Below are 18,419 nucleotides of genomic sequence, written 5' to 3'. Positions count from 1 at the left end.
TAATAAGTGTTAGGTGTGCAGCGTGATGATCTGCTACATGTATAAATTGTGAAATGGTAACCGTAAGGTTTGTTTAATGCCACCATCGCCTCACATAATTACTTTTTTGTGTGTGTGGTGAGATGTGCCTATTTCTGATAGAGATTCTTCTGATACCTTTACCTCCCCGACTACGAAGGAGATTTAAGTGCACAATGATGTGTTCATTTCATAACTGCTTTTTTTTTTTTTTTTTTGACAACTAGATTTTGGAAATTCTGTACAAGCTAAGTGGCAGTTATAAAAGCAAGTTCTTGAATCCTGGTTTATAAATAGCAAAGACATACACAAATTTCTCAGAAAGTTGTGGTTGTAATATGTGCAAGCATTGCTGTTTATCTAATAAAATCTACCATGTTATTCCAAGAATAGCATTTATCACATTTTCAGTCTTTATGTTCTAGAAAGTCATGTCAAAACAATGTTTGGTTCAGTGAGTAGTTTTAAAACTTATTTACAGTCATGCTGCAAATCAGGAGAAAGTATGGAATAATAGGGTCCAGAAAATAACCGGCTTGCACGTGAGTCCACACAACAGATTTTTATTTCATTTCAATGAAGATGAAAATTGTGGCAAACATATCTTGCTGCTCTGGTGTCTGCTTGTGTGATACTAGAGTATTAATGTGTAATTTGTAAATAAAGGTTTATGGAGCAAGAAATTGTTCTTAAATTCAGCAGATAAAACTGCTGGGAAAATGTGATTAGTATTTGTTTTTCCACAGTTAACTAGTAGGTAATTTTATAAAGGTGTTATAAAATAATGGGCAGTTATTTTGTGAATAAGTCTATTCCCAGAAAAAAATGAGTTGTGTACTTCTAACTTTATTATACCTAGGTTAGATTTATTTTAGTTTGGGGGTTATCACCAGAACACTTCTCCCATGAATCAAGTACTACATAGCAACTCTCACCTGTGAAGAAAAAAAAGATAATTTTTAATAGGCTTCAAACTGATATTTTTAGAAGGTGTATATATTAAGTGACAATTAAACTGTATACTCAGAATTTATTGTGCTATGAAAAGGATGGTATAATAAAGAGAGAAAACGGTTTAAAGTCAGTGATGTGACTGGCATATGACCATATGCTTATGTGATTGCATTATTGGAAAGCTCCCCTATCAAAATATCAAGCCATCTCCATACATTTTTTTATAAGCTTACACCTTCTTGTAAGAATTCTGAAAATCGCATTTTTACTCTGCTTTTACAAGAAAAGAAAGCCTATAGAATCATGTTGTATATAATACACTTGTCAAAATAGAATGGCTTTCAGTGGAAATATCACAGTGGAAAAGGCAGTCCAGCAGAGAGAGAGGCAGTCTGTTAGTCCCTACAAAGAACTCTGTATTTACTGTAAAACAAGGTGGACATTTTACAAAGAGGAAAGCATCTCAGGGAATGGCGAATAAAAAACCAGTTCCCAGTTCCCAATCCAAGCATACAATTCATGGTTTGCCTTAGAAAGTTTTATTTTTATGGATACATTTTTAGATAAACATCCAAGTAAATGTTTAATTCTTGTAAAACATCATTAACAAAATACTTGAGGCCAAACTTGATAGCATTTTTAAGAAGTGAGGCTTAGGGTTGAGTCATTGCTTTAGCTGGAGACTGAAACCCCTCCTACCTGTGGCTACCCCACGGGGAGGCTGCCGTAAACACAGGACATGAATCTGCATCCATTTTTCACAGGGAGGAAAAGGCAAAATATTATGATCATTTTAACAAAGGAAAGTGACACAGGTGATGCTTAATCGACTTACTCGGTGTCAAAAGCAAATTCGAGGTAGAGATGGGCATACAGGCCGGGTTGCTTGCCTTCTAACTGGGTATTTTATCATCTTGCTCCCTTCTTAGCATGTATAACATCACAAAGACTAAAATATAAGTGTTTACGGTGTTTTTAAAAAATTCCAGTGAAACCATGAGATGCTTTGCTTCTGTGTCAATGTGAGAGTTGCCTAATTGGTATCGCAGGTCACCCTGGTGACCCACGTCACGGTCCACCAAGCCCTGTGAAAGCCCCTGCATGCCGGTGGGTCTAGGAACCGCTTCTACATAGCTTTTCATCATTTTCTATGAGGTTTAGTTTTGTGGGCTGTTTTTTTTTTATTTTGTAATTCATAATTCTTTATATTTTGTGACAATTTAACAGTTGATACACACTGCTATCTATTTTCCTCTTTCACAATTAAATATATTTTTGGTCACCAGTTCTTTGAGAAAGACAAAAGGACTCAGAGAAGAGTGACATAAATGATTTAATTACAAGGATTAAACTAAAAGCATATGACTTGAGTGTGAAATAAAATGAAGGCTGACAGATGATATCACCAAATGCTGTAAAATCTTAACATTTTATGGGAAGAGTGATGACAGAATTTTTTCCATTCTTCTTTAGGGGAAATAAAAAGCAATAATTATTGTATTAGTCAAAGTCATAGATACATTGTTTTTGCAAAGAGTCATTCATGAGAAGATAGGAATCTCAGAGAGACTTCGATGTTTTGTCAGAAGGGAAGTGCCGGGTAATGGATCATGGGTCACTTTATGTCTGATTTTGATTTTTCCTGCATGCATTATAGCATTCTTAATGATTCTTTAAAGGGAAACGACGCATGAAATCTATTCAGATTCTAAATTATTATTTTCTCAACTTCATGAATTTTGACATAAGGACATTTGAATGCTATTCAGATTTCTACAGCATCATCAAATAAGAGGTTATTTTGTTGTTGTTTTTGTTTTTTACTAAGTAAACATTCCAGAAAATACTGATATGAAATAATTATGTCTGTCAAATTCCAACACTAGGCAGTTAGCCTGGGGGATATGAAAACATATTAAGGCATCTGGAATATTCAGCTTCACATTTGAGAAGACTTGAGAGTGATACACTTAACACCATTCAGTAACAAACTCCAGGAATGTGCATGCACTGTCAAGTATTTTAACCCGATAGTGAGATGTGAGGTGAAACATACACTTTCCTGAGTCTCTGGAGACGAGGAGCACGAGTCCAGACTCTGTCACCAGCCAGCTGTTAGATTTGTCATACCACAGACCATATTTGTCTTTTGTAAATAAGTAGTTGTTTTTGGACACTCAGTTCTGAAATTCTGTGAAAAAAATCAAAGGATATTTTAACTGTTGAAAGGGGTGTGAAAGGTTTCTTGTGGTGATTTTAAGAACGTTTACCCTTTAACGCCCTTAACAATTGGGTAACTGAGGGCTCCGGCATGAAGTGTAAGAGGACCAGAGAGCCACGCCAACATTCCTGGACCCGGTGGCTGTTGTTTAATGAGCCGGGGCAATGGGGAAGGGGGGATTTCATAGTAAGAGAGAGGCAGACTTTATTTATGGATAATGGGACTTTGACATCACTTGATATTTGGTGTTAGGGTTTTAATCTTGCTACAATATATAGCACTGATTGTAGATGCAAATGAAGTTAGAATTTACTTATTGGACATTGTGTGATCTAATTCTGATGTAATGACTGTAAGAACAAGGTGGTAAAGGTAAAAATATAAATGACAGATGTTTTTTAAAACCCTCAGTTTCCAGGACTCAGTGATGAAGTGGATTGTAAATGAGGTGAAGAAAGGCATGAGGATGGCTCTGAGGGTTGAGTTTGAACAGATGAGGGAGGTTTCAGTGCTGTTGCGATCGGTAATAAAAACAGTTTGGGACTTAGCTGGAAATTCTAGCATTTCCTAAGAGAGGCTAATGATGTATAATGAGAACTGATGGGATTCCCTCTTTGGAAAAAACGTTTATGGAGAAATGTGACTTTCTACCCTCCATTCTAAGTTTGTTCAGTAATGCTGAATACATTCTGAAATTTTCCTAACTGCATATTTTTAATTGAAAGCTATTTATAAATCCTCCCAAATTTTGTAAAAATCAGTAAAGTATTAAAATTAGAAAGGCATGCATTTATATTCATGATTTTGAAAGCCAGTTCACCGATTTTTTTATATGTGGACAAGCAGTGAATTTTGTATTTTAATAACACTTGGAAATCATTAGAAGCCTAATGGTTTATTTGAATCAAAGGCACTTACTAACAAATTAGAATTAAAATAAGCATCAATGGATCATAGTAAATAAATATATTCACTGTTTCTATTTTAACTTGTGTGCTTACTTAGGTGATGCAGTAAACAGAATTCACTATTCTATCCCTGTCTTCAAGGAGGTGAGCTTTTAGATGGAAAAATGAACTATATGCACAAGAAAACATCGAAGACTAAAAAACTCGCAGCACACCAATCATCAGAAGTTTTGTGGTAGGATTCATAGCAAATCCAGGGAGGATGAAGAGCACTCAGGAGGAATAGCTAGAAGGCCCCAGCAGGAATGCTCTGAACTTGACCCTCGAGGATGAGCATGGTTTGGAGGATGAGCAGTACTTGGGCACAGTTGGGCAGTCAGCCTGCATGCTGAGGCAGCGGTGGGTGACAGGACATGACAAGATCGTAACTAGATGGGTATTTCCTGGGTCTTGTAGGCGATCCCGCCAGGAAGTCTCTTAGAAGGCCAGGCAGACCCTCAGCAGGAGGTGAGGAAGACAGGCACCAGCAGGTGAGGGTCAGGAGGGAGGTTTTTTGCAAGACATGGGCGAGTGGTTTGGGAGCAGTGGAAAGATGGAATCAGAGATTATCTCCAGGAGTGGGGAGTGTGAGCATCTTTGAGAAGAGTGAGGAGGTAAGAAAGTGATGCCGATTGGGAAGACGGTGCATCCATGGACTTTGTGGGGCTCACAGAATCATCTGGCTGCACACTTGGCTTTCTTATGCGTCTGGGCTTTGCTCCTGAACTCTCTGTGATGCTTAGCGCAGGTGAAGCTTCACAGCCCCTGTGGCGCAGTCCCAAGGAGCCCGTCCTGTCTCAGCCGGGCTCGGGGCTGCCCCGGAGCTAAGTTAGGTAGCTCGTGTTACTAGTGTCCCAGGAGAGAGCTGGGTGAGCGCACGGTCTGGCAATGACAAGTCACAGTTAGGCTGATGGACGGCAGTCACTCACACAGACAGTCCTGTAGAAAACGAGGAACAGCATTCTTACCTCCTTCTGCTGTGATGGGCCAGCAGTTGTCTTGTTGCGGCTGTCACGTATTAGGAATTGATACCCTCACCGCATTGCTTGAGGTGGAACATTCTGGCATGTAGTTTGACAATTACATTGTATTTGTTGTAGAATAATAAAAGTAACAACGTGTGAATAATAACAGCAGCAATAAATCCAAGTATTATTGGTAATCCTTTATGTTTATAGAGTGTACTTACGAAGGGCTCAGAGTGTTTTCATAAATCTTTTACTTTTTCTTATAAAAATCTCCACAATATGGGGGCAGAAAGAAAGAAGCATCACTCTGTATAGTGAGCACTTGGAAACTGAAAAGGACAGGCTAAGGTACGTGAATCCGAGGATGGACTGAGTCTAGGACAGTACTTTGCAAGTATTTCCCCCGATCCTGCATCCTCTCCTACTGGTCCTCACGCCCCGGGCCCCTGGCCATCTGATTATGACGTTCTCAGCCTCTCTCCAGTGGGGATCCTTTCATTCATCACTCACTCACCTTCTTCCCCTTGGGGTCTTTAGACATCAGCCAGTAGGGGTGACTTTGCCTTCCTCCCAGACTTTTTTTTTGTGCCATGAGTAGAAACACAAACTAAAGAGAGGAAAGAACAGTCCTTGGGGAATCAGGACTCTTGTCAAGTGCTGCCTCCAGTATAATCTCTTGAGGATTAGCGTGAGGTTCATTTGGTTGTGGGTAAACTTGACATGTTTCTTGATCCAATGTGGAAAATTTTCTGTGGAAAATAAAATGTAACAGTTATTTTAAGAGTGAGGAAAAATGAAGCCCCCCATGGGACATTTCAAAATGATTTTCATTCCTTTTTCGGCTAAATCAAGTGACCCTTCCTTAGCGGATGAGAAGAGACTAGGTACCTCGTCTTCTATAGTTTGTCAGGATGTGTCTTAGATCCCCCGTTCCTGTCTCAGTGAGAACAGCTGGAGGACCCCGGGGTGGGCACATCCGGTGCTGGGGGGAGTTCCTCCCAAAACGGAGACTGAGTAGCGGGAGAGGGAGGGACCGCTTCAAAAGCTGCAGAGGGAACACCCTCTGTAGCGGGAATCGTCATCTTGATTCTGTGCTTATTCAACTGCTTGACGTGTGTGCTTGACTTTCTCTGTGCTGCCACCATTTATTTCGGCTGTGACAAACTCTCCAGTCTGTCTTGCTTAGGATCTTGTGATTTTCTAAGATTATTTCCAGGATTAAGAGAGAGAGCGTAGATGAAAGTGCCTGACACACTGAGTGGTGCAGAGCAGGTGTTCTGTACGTGCTGCTTCCCTCCCCTTCAGGTTCATGTCCATCTTCATGTAGACACACATCTGAAGTCAGGGCCCAGTCTGTTCATTTGGTTCCTAAGCAGATAGTAGACGCTGAGATCCACGGGCGAAAATAGTAAATGAGCATCAGCTTGTATTTCTCTATTAAAGTAAAAAAAAGTATGGTGTCAATCTGGATATTGCTATATAAAAACAAATAAATGCAAACATAGACATCGTAGAGTTTGAGACACTGGACATTAAAATTATATGTTATACTACTAGTAAACGACTGTTTTAAAAATAACTTATTGATGTGTTCCTAATTTTCCTCCTCCAATTTTCCCATCGTTTCATTTAATGGATTTAGTTTTTCTTAAGCAATATGGAAAAAAATCTGAAAGTTTTTCTATGGGTAAAATAATAATATAAATCAATTTGACAGGAATGCTCAAGTTTCTTTTAAAAAAATCATCATTGAAAGCATCTTATTGTTAAAAATATGCAAATATATTACAATATATTTCAATTATGGTATTTATGATAGATACACGTAGAAGTTTCTCATTTCCCACCTTGTTCTAGTTATTGGCTCTACTTATATTGATATTTAATTTCATAAGCTATCAAAACCTATACTCAATCTGGTTTTAATTTCTACCCTGTTTTGCTATCAGGTTATATCAAATTATGTAATTATATATTGTAAAGGATTTCAGTTCTTCTTAACTTTGCATTTGGCCCTGAAGATCCTTCAGGACTATAAACTAAAACTTAAAGAATCAACAATAGTTAATCAAATGCTTAAAATAGTTAAGGTACTTTAAGCAACTTGTGATTTTCAAAGTTTAGAATAAAAACATGTTGAGTTTTATTTTTTAGACATATTATCCCTGGACAAAAACAAAGAACACAGACCTTTAAAGAGAAGTTACTTTTTAAATTCTGCTGCAAAAAAGAAAAATGAAAAACTACCACTCTGTCTTGCAGTATGTTCCGACAATAATTGAATTACATTCTTTGTAATTAAATGTGATGTACAGTTGGCTGAACTCATTTCATCGTACTTCAGGGTGTCCCTTTATGTAAATGGATGTCTGTATGCATGTCTGTTTGTTTTTGTCAGTAAAACTGAAAGAAGTGTCCACCTTTGAGCGTAACATGTTGTTTGTGGTCACCCGGTGTCCCTTGGAGAGTACAGGTGGCTCATTTAGAAGCAGCCATATGTTATGTGGGTGGCTGCCTGTGAATGGGCTGCCCTGTACTGGCATCCTGCTTTCACAGAAACCTCAGGAAGCACGGGAGACTCCAGCTCCGTGAGCAGTTCCGCACCTGAAACGTCGATGTTTGTCCATTCCGTTCTCCTTAAGCACTTGTTGGTGTGAGAGTATCACTGCCGATGGAGCTCTGAGCCCTGAGGGCCAGGCTCTGCCTGCACATGCAACCACAGTGCAGTGTCATGTGCGACGTACCACATAGTAAGTGCCTAACAAGCGTGTGTTCAATTAATGACTGGGTGTCCCTTTAAGATGTATGATATTAACTGTTGTTTTTCTTCCTGTACAGATTGTGAGCTCCTGGTGGGACAGGACTGAGGTTAATTAACTTTTTATCTTCAGCACCTAGTAGAATGCATGACACACAGTAGGCACTTTATACATGCATGTCAACTAGGCGATTTAATTAATGAGTTAAGGTTGTAGGTCAGAAGACAAGATGCTCCAGATTTATGTTCCTAACTATATTAGTGAAATTACCTCATTTTTTTCACTTTATGCCTATTAACGTACTGAGTTAAAAATTATATTGAGAAATTATACTCTCCAACACATTTTATCCATAAAAAAAGTAATATTACTAGACTAAGCTACTGTTTATAATTTACTACCTTCATCATCAGGTAGAAATCATGATTAAAAATACATTTTAGGAGAGGAGTATTAATAGCTTACATTTACAATCAGAGTAGTGCTATTTATGTCAACATGAAAACATTTTTGCTTAAAACTAAAATGTGTAAAGGACATGGATCATCTGAACAGATTCAGTAGTTGTGCCAGACAAACATTAGTATTTACCAGATAACTTGAGGCTCATTCTGTTTGGTGAAAGGAGCCATCCTTATAAACCTTTACAGATGTTCCTGTTAAAAAAATATTCTGTGCATGTCCTACTATTATTAACCTCCAATATAAAGAGAAGTGAATACAACAGAACAGAAATAATTAAGAAAAAGTAGAAAAACTAATAAAGAATAGGGGCCCAGAACAACAGAGAACAGAAATATGCATTTGTTATGATTATGTCCATGTTGACTCATATTTTATGTATTTCTGTTGCTTGGATACTCATCACAAGCTGTTGTTACTTGTTATTATATCTGATTTCTCTGTTGGACAGTGAGCTCTCTAAGGCCTGGTACCTTCTTGTTCTTGTCCCACAATTTTGCAAATCTTGTTTGTTTTTAATTATTTCATGGAAGAAGTTGTTGATGAAGGATTTTCTTGTTTTCCTGGATAAATTCACTGGATCTGTAATGAGACGACACCAATGTTACAAGTTGATGTTGATGCTTCTGGTTTCTGCCTGACATGCAAGCCCTACATCTCTCGTACCAGCTCGTTCCCTCTCTTGTCTTCTCTCTTCACAGACCATCTCTCTGCAGCCTTCAATCACCTCTCAAGCTCCCTCCACCTGACAAAATGTTTGCAAGCTTCATACACACACATCATCTTACCTCATCCACTACCATGTATCCCCTGCTACAACCTACCTTTCAGCACTAAATAAGTATCTTTTTGTTTTCCTGCCTTTTTTTCTCACTCCAATCCATACTCTATAGGACTACTGATTATCTCTCTGAAGTGCAGATATATTTGCGTGACTTCCTGTGCAGCTGCCCTGGCTTCTCCCCGACCCTGTTGCATACTGAGTCTGTCTCAACTCCCTGGGCTCCAATCCAGCCCTTTCCCTTCTTGCCCGTATCCACTCTGTCTTCTCTTCAGTCCTGTTCCCACTCCACCTCCACATGCTTAAAACGAAGCTTCAGCAAATACAGATGCTCCCAGAAATTGTTCTGCACTCCCAAGATACACCACATTCTTCCGAACTCCCATGCATCTGTGAAGACTTTACCTGGAGTTTCTCCCTCTAGTTTTATCACTCCTGACACCGACTAGCCTTCTGGACCAGCTCAGGTCTTATCCCAACACTCCTGCTTCCTTTGGTGCCCCTCTCAACCTTCACAGGAACCTCACTGTAACATCCATTATTTTTAAAATACTTATTTTCCTATCTGTATGATTAACTAGACTATGGAAGATAAGGGGCAATGTTTCATTCAGTACTTCTCACAGCATCTAATAAAGCCCCAGAAATGATACTAAATGGGTCTGGAAATTTGGACAGTGCACTGATTATATGTTCTTACCATAGTGTGTGTTAGAACAATATTCACCCTTTGGATGTGTTTAAAAACTGATTCAGAGTAAAATGCCTTCATCCATCCATTTTCGTGCAGATGCCTCATCCTGATCTTGCTCCAAGTTCCCTGAACCATCAGTTTTAAATATCCTCTACACGGACAAATAGGTGTACAGTGTTAAAGATCTCTGAGAAGGTGAATACTACGAATTCTTTCAGGAAGGCTTTTCAGAACTGGTGTTAACAATTGGAACCACTGGGTGGCTCTACTCAAACTCAGAGTATAGTCAACATTAAAGATTTGTTTTGGAATTATATAATATATTCAGAATTACACAACATTTCAAGATGGACTCCTGGGATTCCTAGCTGTGATTACCTTGCTTTATGATATCTTAGTGACGTGTGTGATAAAAACCAACAGCGTTCCAGAAAAAATAGGTAATTTCTTTGGTTATGTGATTCTCATTCTGGACTTTTACAGGGTTTTGTTTTGTCTTGTTTTGTTTTTCACTCTGAAGCTCAGAAGTTCTGAGCTCTTTTAAGCTTTTCTGTTTAAAAATTACCACCATCCTTATGATTAATGCTATTTGGGGAAAATTCAGAGTGTCTTTCCACAGGGGCGGCTGACATAATCACAAAATAATAGCAGCAGTAATAAAACTTAGCATGTGGGGAAAAGAAATGGATTAAATGAAAAAAAAAAAGTAGCTGAACGAAAAAAACAATTTGAAATCAATAACAGACATGGCTAAACAAACAGCACAGATATATAATTTAATAGATAATAATTTAAAAATCAAACACACACACACACACACAAATACTTCACCCAGAATTTCATTCTTAAATAATGAGAGTTGTGTTTAAAAACATGAGTTAATCAAATACTTCATGAAATTCCCTGTTAATGAACTTCTCACGTGAACCACAGAAATTAGTTTTAGCAGTGCTCTCCTCCCGAATACAACTTTTTCTAGGTAACTGCAAATAAAGGAAGTTAATAAAAAGGAATTTTTAAGTATTAGGTACAGTTCTCCTTTTACTGAATGAAAACGAGCTGTTGCTGCTGTTTTTGCACATGGCAACCTTTCTTAGATTACTAACTTTCTATTTTTTTACAAAGAAGTACATTATCAAGTTGAATTAAGTCTTAGGTAAAGTTATGAGATAATGTTTCTATAAGCATGCAAGGCTTAGTGGTTCATAGGAGAAGATATCAGAGATTCTTAAATGATAGGGATTCTTCATCAGTCGTATCCTCAAAGCTCACCTGAGCATGAAGGTAATTTCTCAAGAGTCCCTCGGATGGAGGATGAAGAATTCACATGACTGCGACCCTCACGGTTCATCTTGGGTGTATGAAGTGGGTTAAATCTACAGCAGCTTCTGTTTAAACATAAGTGTTTGATTTTGAAGATAAGAAACGGTCCAAACACTTGAGAGTTAAGTGGAAGTCTCTTATAAAACTAATATTTTGTTAGACTTTAAAGAGATATAGGATTTAATCCTTAAAAACATTAAGACTGGGTAATTACCGCAAAAGAGATGGAGTAATAATTTTCATCTGCCTGATGTTGGGAACTTGTTTTGACTAGAACATTTTGTTCAGAGCATCTTTGCTGCTTATGTGACTACGAAGAAATCAGTGGAAAACAGAAAGAACTAGAATTACTAAATAGTTTGAAGCAACAATTGCAATTCTTAATAGGTAATGTTTTGAAACAAATAACTTGATTTAATCTTTTTAACGTTTCTACGGCTTAAAGAAAACACAGAAAATCGGTATTTGTACACTGATTTATGGCAGGCTACTGGCTTCAAGATAAAAAAGGATAACTTCTCTATATTTTTAAACCATTATTCTATAGCAGCCTTAAGAGTGATCATTTTAAAGTCTTTTAGATTCAGGGACTTTCCTGGTAGCGCAGTGGTTAAGAATCCGCCTGCAGGGGACATGGTTTTGATCCCTGGTCCGGGAAGATCCCACATGCCGCGGAGCAACTAAGCCCATGTGCCACAACTACTGAGCCTGTGCTCTAGAGCCCATGAGCCACAACTACTGAAGCCCACATGCCACAACTACTGAAGCCCACCCACCTAGAGCCGTGCTTCGCAACAAGAGAAGCCACCGCAGTGAGAAGCCTGCACACCACAACGAAGAGTAGCCCCCGCTTGCTGCAACTAGAGTAAAGCCTGCGCTCAACAACAAAGACCCAACACAGCCAAAAATAAATAAATAAATTAAAAAAAATTTTTTTTTAATTTAAAGTCTTTTAGATTCAAGTTAAAATGGAAATATCTCTTCTTTGGAGGACTATCTTTGTAGATTTATATATATATCTAAGAAAATAATTTTTGAGATTTTTTAATAACCACAGAAAAATATTTTTCCTGAAAGGGACACAAAATCAACAGCACAGAACTTTATATTGTCATTGAAGAACTCTGCTATTATACATTGATTCAACTTATTTCACTAATGTTTAAAAGCAGCGTTGAAATTTTTAAGAGACGATAATATTACACCCTAACCACATAGCAAGCAGAGCTCAATTGAAATGACTGTCATTCATTTCGTGAAGAGAGAGGCTGCAGAGGGGCTGTGTATCTACTGCGTGTGGACGGACTGAGTCCAAGCATCAAACTGGTTCACTGCACAAGCAGCAAGAAACAAATTTGGGGTTTCTAGAGATCCTTCTCTAGTCCTTTCAAGATGTTGATTGAATGCTTCCTCTAGGAATAAATGTCTATGATTCTGCCTGTAACTGTGCATGAATTATTAAACCCTGTCGGAAGTTTTGAGCAAACAAAGCTCCCTTCACTGAGTTGGAAAACTAAACTTGGGAATATCAAAATAATAAATAAAAATAATAAACACTTTTCAAGTTTCTGACAAGAAGAGGAATATATTGCATATAATGACTTTAGGTAGGTCTAGACGCTTCAGGCACTTAGGAATCAAGTGTAGGACTTTTTACAAAATAACATATTTCACGATATTGTCAAGGACTTAACTGATCTTTTGAAAAAACAATAAATGGAATCATAAGAAAAACAGGACAGCTGGTAGTGGGAAGAGTAACTGCCCTTTCAAAAATAGCTTGGCTCATAGCACAGGGAGATCAGCTCAGTGCTTTGTGACCATCTAGAGGGGTGGGATAGGGAGGGTGGGAGGGAGACTCAAGAGGGAGGAGATAATGGGGATATATGTATACGTATAGCTGATTCATTTTACTATAAAGCAGAAACTAACACACCATTGTAAAGCAATTATACTCCAATAAAGATGTTAAAAAAAAAATAGCTTGGCTCGACTCTGCATGATGAGGTGTGGTTTAGAAAAAAACAGAATCTTTCAAGATTGAGTGATAGAAAAAGCAGTAAAACAGACATTTTTATAATAATTCAACACAAAGTTTAGCAGTCATTTTTATTGGTACATCTTTGTTTACTTGTTTGTTTTTCAATGTTTCTTCCTTCCTTCCTCCAAAAAGGTTTTAATGCAGGTTTTGGGGCAGAGGAAAACGTTTCTTCAAGCTAATTTTAATATAAGATTTGGGGGTTTTAGAACTTTGATAACTTGTTTGATGGAAAACTTTAAAAGCCATGCTCTCTGAACTTAGAGGGAAAGTCTGGATAACCTTTAAGCATGAGTGTTTATCTGTGGAGTGGATGGCTATAAGCTAATGAGACAGCACGTAAATCACCAGGAAAATCGATTTCATTATCTTTCATAGGCATCAATCTCCAGGGAGGACAGTCTTTCATAACAAACTCTTCTGTGTAACCAGGAAATAATTCACTGTCAGAATAAAAGGTCTCGGACAAGTCAGCTGGACCATTTCTTTGTCCACCCCTTAATCATCCTCAGAAGTTCTGTGTGTTTCAAAGCTTAGTCTTAAAAAATTAGATGGAATGTTGCCGACTTTTCAGAAGTGAGTCTCAGTCTTCACCAAAAACTGAGAAATTATCAATTTCTTTTAAAGTTATTTACATCTAGCTTTCACAATCTAATCCCGGATTTTAAACATCTCCATTTTCAAAATAGGTATTTATTCAACAAGCATTTTATAAACTTAAAAAATCCAGGTTTCAGGTGCTCCTAGAAAAATCAGAAGCTTGGGTCAGAGGGAGTGTGAATTTCAGCAGGACAGCAGGTCGTCACTGTCTCCTGGGCTGCTGTCCTGCACGGCCTCGCTCTGCGTTGGTAAGACCTGCATGGCCCCATTAGCACTTGAGGTTGGCACCTCTCATGTCGGTTCTGCTTCACCCACGTTTCTGTCACAGGGGTACAAACAAAAGGGATAGATGTTTGACTCTTTCTGTTCATAATTTTGAGACATGGGTTTTGTCTCCTGCATATGTCCAACTTTATGCACCACTGACATTTGATACTCAGATACCTAATTTGACTTCCAAATGGTGAAACAGTTTGAAACATTGGTTATTATTACCATTGTTAGTGGAGCCCTACTCCAGCCATCACTCCCAGCTTGTCATTCTGCTCCAGCCAGCGGTGGCTTCCCGTCCTTGTCACCATGGGCAGTGGTGTTTTCAAAAGCACTGCTCTGATGCTGTCTCTTCCAAGCCCCAAACCAAGTAAAGCAGTAACAACAAAGATTTGCTTCCTCTTTCCGTTCTGTACAAAGAGAAGCTAGGGCTAAATGACCTGCAGTCTGCAGCACGTGAGCAAGGGTGGTTGTTTGTCCTAAGTGAGTTCAGAAGCTTAAAGTCTTCCTTTCCCGGTGGTGCTGGGACTATGCGTCAGACTAGCTTTGTCAGATATTTGCATGAGCCCTGAAACCCTATGTGACTGGGACCCTTCCCCTTAATTCTGATCCCCTTCGTGGCAATTTAAAATATCCTTTTGTTTCGTGCTGAAATTGACATACTGTTACGCACTTTCCTTCTGGGCATCTTTTTTTTTTTAAATATATTTTAAAATTATTTTTAAATTAATTATTTATTTATTTTTGGCTGCATTGGGTCTTCGTTGCTGTGCGCTGGCTTTCTCTAGTTGTGGCGAGCAGGGCCTGCTCTTCATAGTGGTGCGAGGGCCTCTCATTGCGGTGGCTTCTCGTTGTGGAGCACGTGCTCTAAGCACATGGGCTTCAGTAGTTGTGGCATGTGGGCTCAGTAGTTGTGGCTCACGGGCTTAGTTGCTCCGCGGCATGTGGGATCTTCCTAGACCAGGGATTGAACCCGTGTCCCCTGCATTGGCAGGTGGATTATTAACCACTGTGCCACCAGGGAAGTCCCTCCTTCTGGGCATCTTGAATTACAACTATTTGCATTTCTTAAATAGATAAACAGAATTGTTGTAAAGGCACAGTAGGTAAAGACTGATATTTTATAGAAGGAAACTGTAAAGAAGGAAACTTTTCTTGGCAACTGTATGTAGATTACCAAGTGTGTACTCATTTCCCTCCCATGTACAAACCTGAAGAACTCAATCTTGATTATGTAGATATTATGAGGGTAAATGATAGTGTGAATTTAAAGGTATATCTTCCTCAATGGAAAGCACTCAGAATGCAAATTTGACAGGCAGACTTAGCAAAAATCACACGTTCATTTTTTAAAATGTTATTTATTTATTTTTGTGAAAAGGAAAAAGTCAAAGTTAGGTGGAAATAGATGTGATCCCATGTGGTCCCTCAAGTTTCCAGCTCTACTTTTTTAAATGGTCAAAATTTGCATCATGATATGAGGAGAGAGATTTGTTAGTGTAGAACTGTCTTCACAGATGGCCTTAAATTATTGCCTCATGCAAAAGCAGTGTACGGTTCTCAGTAACGCAGAAGCTAAATCTTCATTTATATCATCTATTTCTTTGAGTCTCAGAGCTTAGCTTGATGAAGTCATTACCATGATTCATTCTGGGGTTTCTGCTGTACACGGAGGGACTTAGGAGCCTCTCACCCTGGCCCCTGGGACCACAGCAGGTGGGACAGAGAGCCCGGCTCCCATGAGCAGAAAGGACTTGTTAACTTCCCGAGAAGCTTGAGATCTGGGAGTTTTAGAGGAAGTGGGCCTGGAGGCGGGGGCTTGAGTGAGCACAGGCAGTAAAGACCCTGATAAGCACCGGGTGGCGGCGAGGGGTGGTCCTCCTGGAAGGTCCCAGGTGTGACAAAGAGGGAATGTGGACACAGGAAAGGCATACATGAAGCTCACTGGAGAATCCAGAAGGCTGGCTGGACATATGGATTACCTGATGACAGTTTGGAACTCTTTGGAATAAAGGTTCTCCTTGTGTTACTGAAAGTGGGGTCTAGCTGCTCGCCACTTGAAGGCTAATCCTCGAGAGGCAAGGTTGGTGGAAAGGAAAGTTTGCTTTATTCCAGAGGCTGGTAACTGGGGGATAAGGTGGACTTGTATCCAAAGGCTGACTGCCCTCTGACAACCAGTGGGCAAGAGCTTTTATAGGCGGAGGAAGGGAGCTATGTGCAGAAACAGCACAGTCAGCTCCGACAGTCATCTTGAAATTGGTCATGATCAGCATCATCTTGACTGTTTTAAGTACAGTTAGTCTTCAGTTCCAGGGTCAGTTTGTTAACATTTCTTTGAGGCCAGTTCTCGGAATTGTGGCAGCTTGTGTCATGGCTGCAGTCTGGTCATGATGTAGTTAACTTCTTCCGCCTGGTAGGGGTTTCAGTATCTACATAATAGCTCAAAGGATATGACCCTGAATATTATCTATAGCCCTTGATGAGGAACTAAAGGTCCTTGACTTTGCTTAATGACTGAACTGTTATTATTTTGTCCTGTTTGAATGCTTTCCTTTTTTTCTGCATTTTCTCACTTCTCCTATTAAACTTTTTCTTTGGCTAAAGTTTTCTACAGACAAAAGGCAGGTGGAGGACATGGTCCTGCTCAGTTTCACTTGTAAGTATATCAATAGATAGGAACAAATAAGGTCATCAAACCCCAAGAAACAACCAGTGGTTAACAGATAAACCCAATCAAGACTCACATGTATTTCCCCATTTTTAAATTCACAGTCTTCTTTTTCTTTCTACACTTCAAGGGGCATTTGACAACCTGGTCTATTTCATCGATATTTTAACGCCAATATAGATGCTACTGTTACGTTTTTCTACTAATTCCTTCCTTCCTTTCTCATAGGTTTTGACCTAGTGAAATGTGAGGATCCGGGGATCCCTAACTATGGCTACAGGATCCGGGATGAAGGCCACTTCACGGACACGGTGGTTCTGTACAGCTGTAACCCAGGCTACGCCATGCACGGCGGCAACACTCTGACCTGTCTGAGTGGTGACCGGAGAGTGTGGGACAGACCACTGCCCTCCTGTGTAGGTGAGTTACCTACAAGTGCACAATGAGAGCTGGAGGCCCACGCGTGTGCTCTGACTTAGTTCTTACAGAGGAAGGGGGAAGGATTTCCACTGCTCTCTCTCCAGTGTGGGTTTTTATGTATTCCTAATATTTGTGTGAGTGTGTGTGTGTGTTTTTTTTCTTTTTTTAGGTAGGAAAGACAGATCTCCTAGTACTATTTTATTGAGGCTATATGCACAGAATTATTATTAGAATTATAACACAGTGTTTCACTGTTTTATTCTCTTGACTTTTCACAGAGGATACTGCCTTTCCATCAAGATAATGCTAGGGAACAAGTAAAGAAAAGCAATGACAGGGACAAACAGATGGCTGTGATTGTCTTCCTGTGTGTACAACACAGACGTGATGGTTTGGGCTTTTAAAGGTAGTTACAGGAAGCCTCTAATGCCTGGAGTAATCTTCCCTGTGTTTCTGTATCCCTTTCAGCGGAATGTGGCGGTCAGATCCACGCTGCCACTTCAGGACGCATCTTGTCTCCTGGCTACCCCGCTCCATACGACAACAACCTCCACTGCACCTGGGTCGTAGAGGCGGACCCGGGAAAGACCATCAGGTACTTGTTTTATTGGGTTTCAGTGATTTGAGAATAGAAGCATGGCTCCTATTCTTGTAGGGGAGATAGTGGTACATCCATTATTACCCACTATTAGATTTAAGTTTCTGAGTTAAAGAAGAAAATGTAAACACATGGCCAAGGTTTTTGTTGGTTTGCATGCTCACTTTGGTATTCCTTTGAAAACTTGTGTTAAGCCATCTATAGTAAAGATAAAAAAAGTAAGTACCTCAGTTAGCTTTGGCTGCATAACAAGCGGGCCCCTGAAACTTAGTTGCTGCAAACGATGATTTATGTGCTCATGTCTCTGTGGGTTGCCCAGGCAGTTCTGGTTGGTTGGGGTGGGTGGTCTAGGAGGGCCTCATGCAGGTTTCGGGGGCTCAGCTGGATGGTTAAAGGCTGGGATCTCTCCACTCCAGGTTCTGTTCCTTCAGGAAACTAATGATGGTAGAAGGTTCCTAGAAGCAAGAGATGGAGACTTTTCAAACTTTTGCTTGCATCACATTTGCTAACGTGCCATCTGCCAAAGCAGGTCTCAGGGGCAAGATAAAGGTTGAAGAAATATAATCCACCCCTTAATGGGAAGAGAATCAGTTATATTGAAAAGGTTCTGCATATAGAGGTGGGAGAGGTGTGTGATTATTTTATGATATTCCAAAGTAAGTTTGAAGGAGACCAAGAAAGTATTCCAATCTAAAGTT

General features: G+C 39.4%; 1 protein-coding gene across 1 annotated transcript in view; it reads left to right on the top strand.

Annotated features, from left to right (window-relative positions):
• CSMD1 (CUB and Sushi multiple domains 1) overlaps positions 1-18,419 on the top strand; it is a gene marked incomplete at its 5' end in the record, with an annotated part of 1,822,885 nt that overhangs the window by 1,543,378 nt on the left and 261,088 nt on the right. The window contains 2 exons of the mRNA XM_082444064.1: positions 16,932-17,123; positions 17,592-17,718. Coding sequence (XP_082300190.1) covers positions 16,932-17,123; positions 17,592-17,718 — 319 coding nt within the window. The remainder of the gene's footprint in view (positions 1-16,931; positions 17,124-17,591; positions 17,719-18,419) is intronic.

Source organism: Balaenoptera physalus, assembly GCF_965194825.1.
Source record: "Balaenoptera physalus genome assembly, chromosome: 21".
In the NCBI taxonomy this organism is placed as follows: domain Eukaryota; kingdom Metazoa; phylum Chordata; class Mammalia; order Artiodactyla; family Balaenopteridae; genus Balaenoptera; species Balaenoptera physalus.
This window is presented reverse-complemented; position numbering and strand designations above follow the sequence as displayed.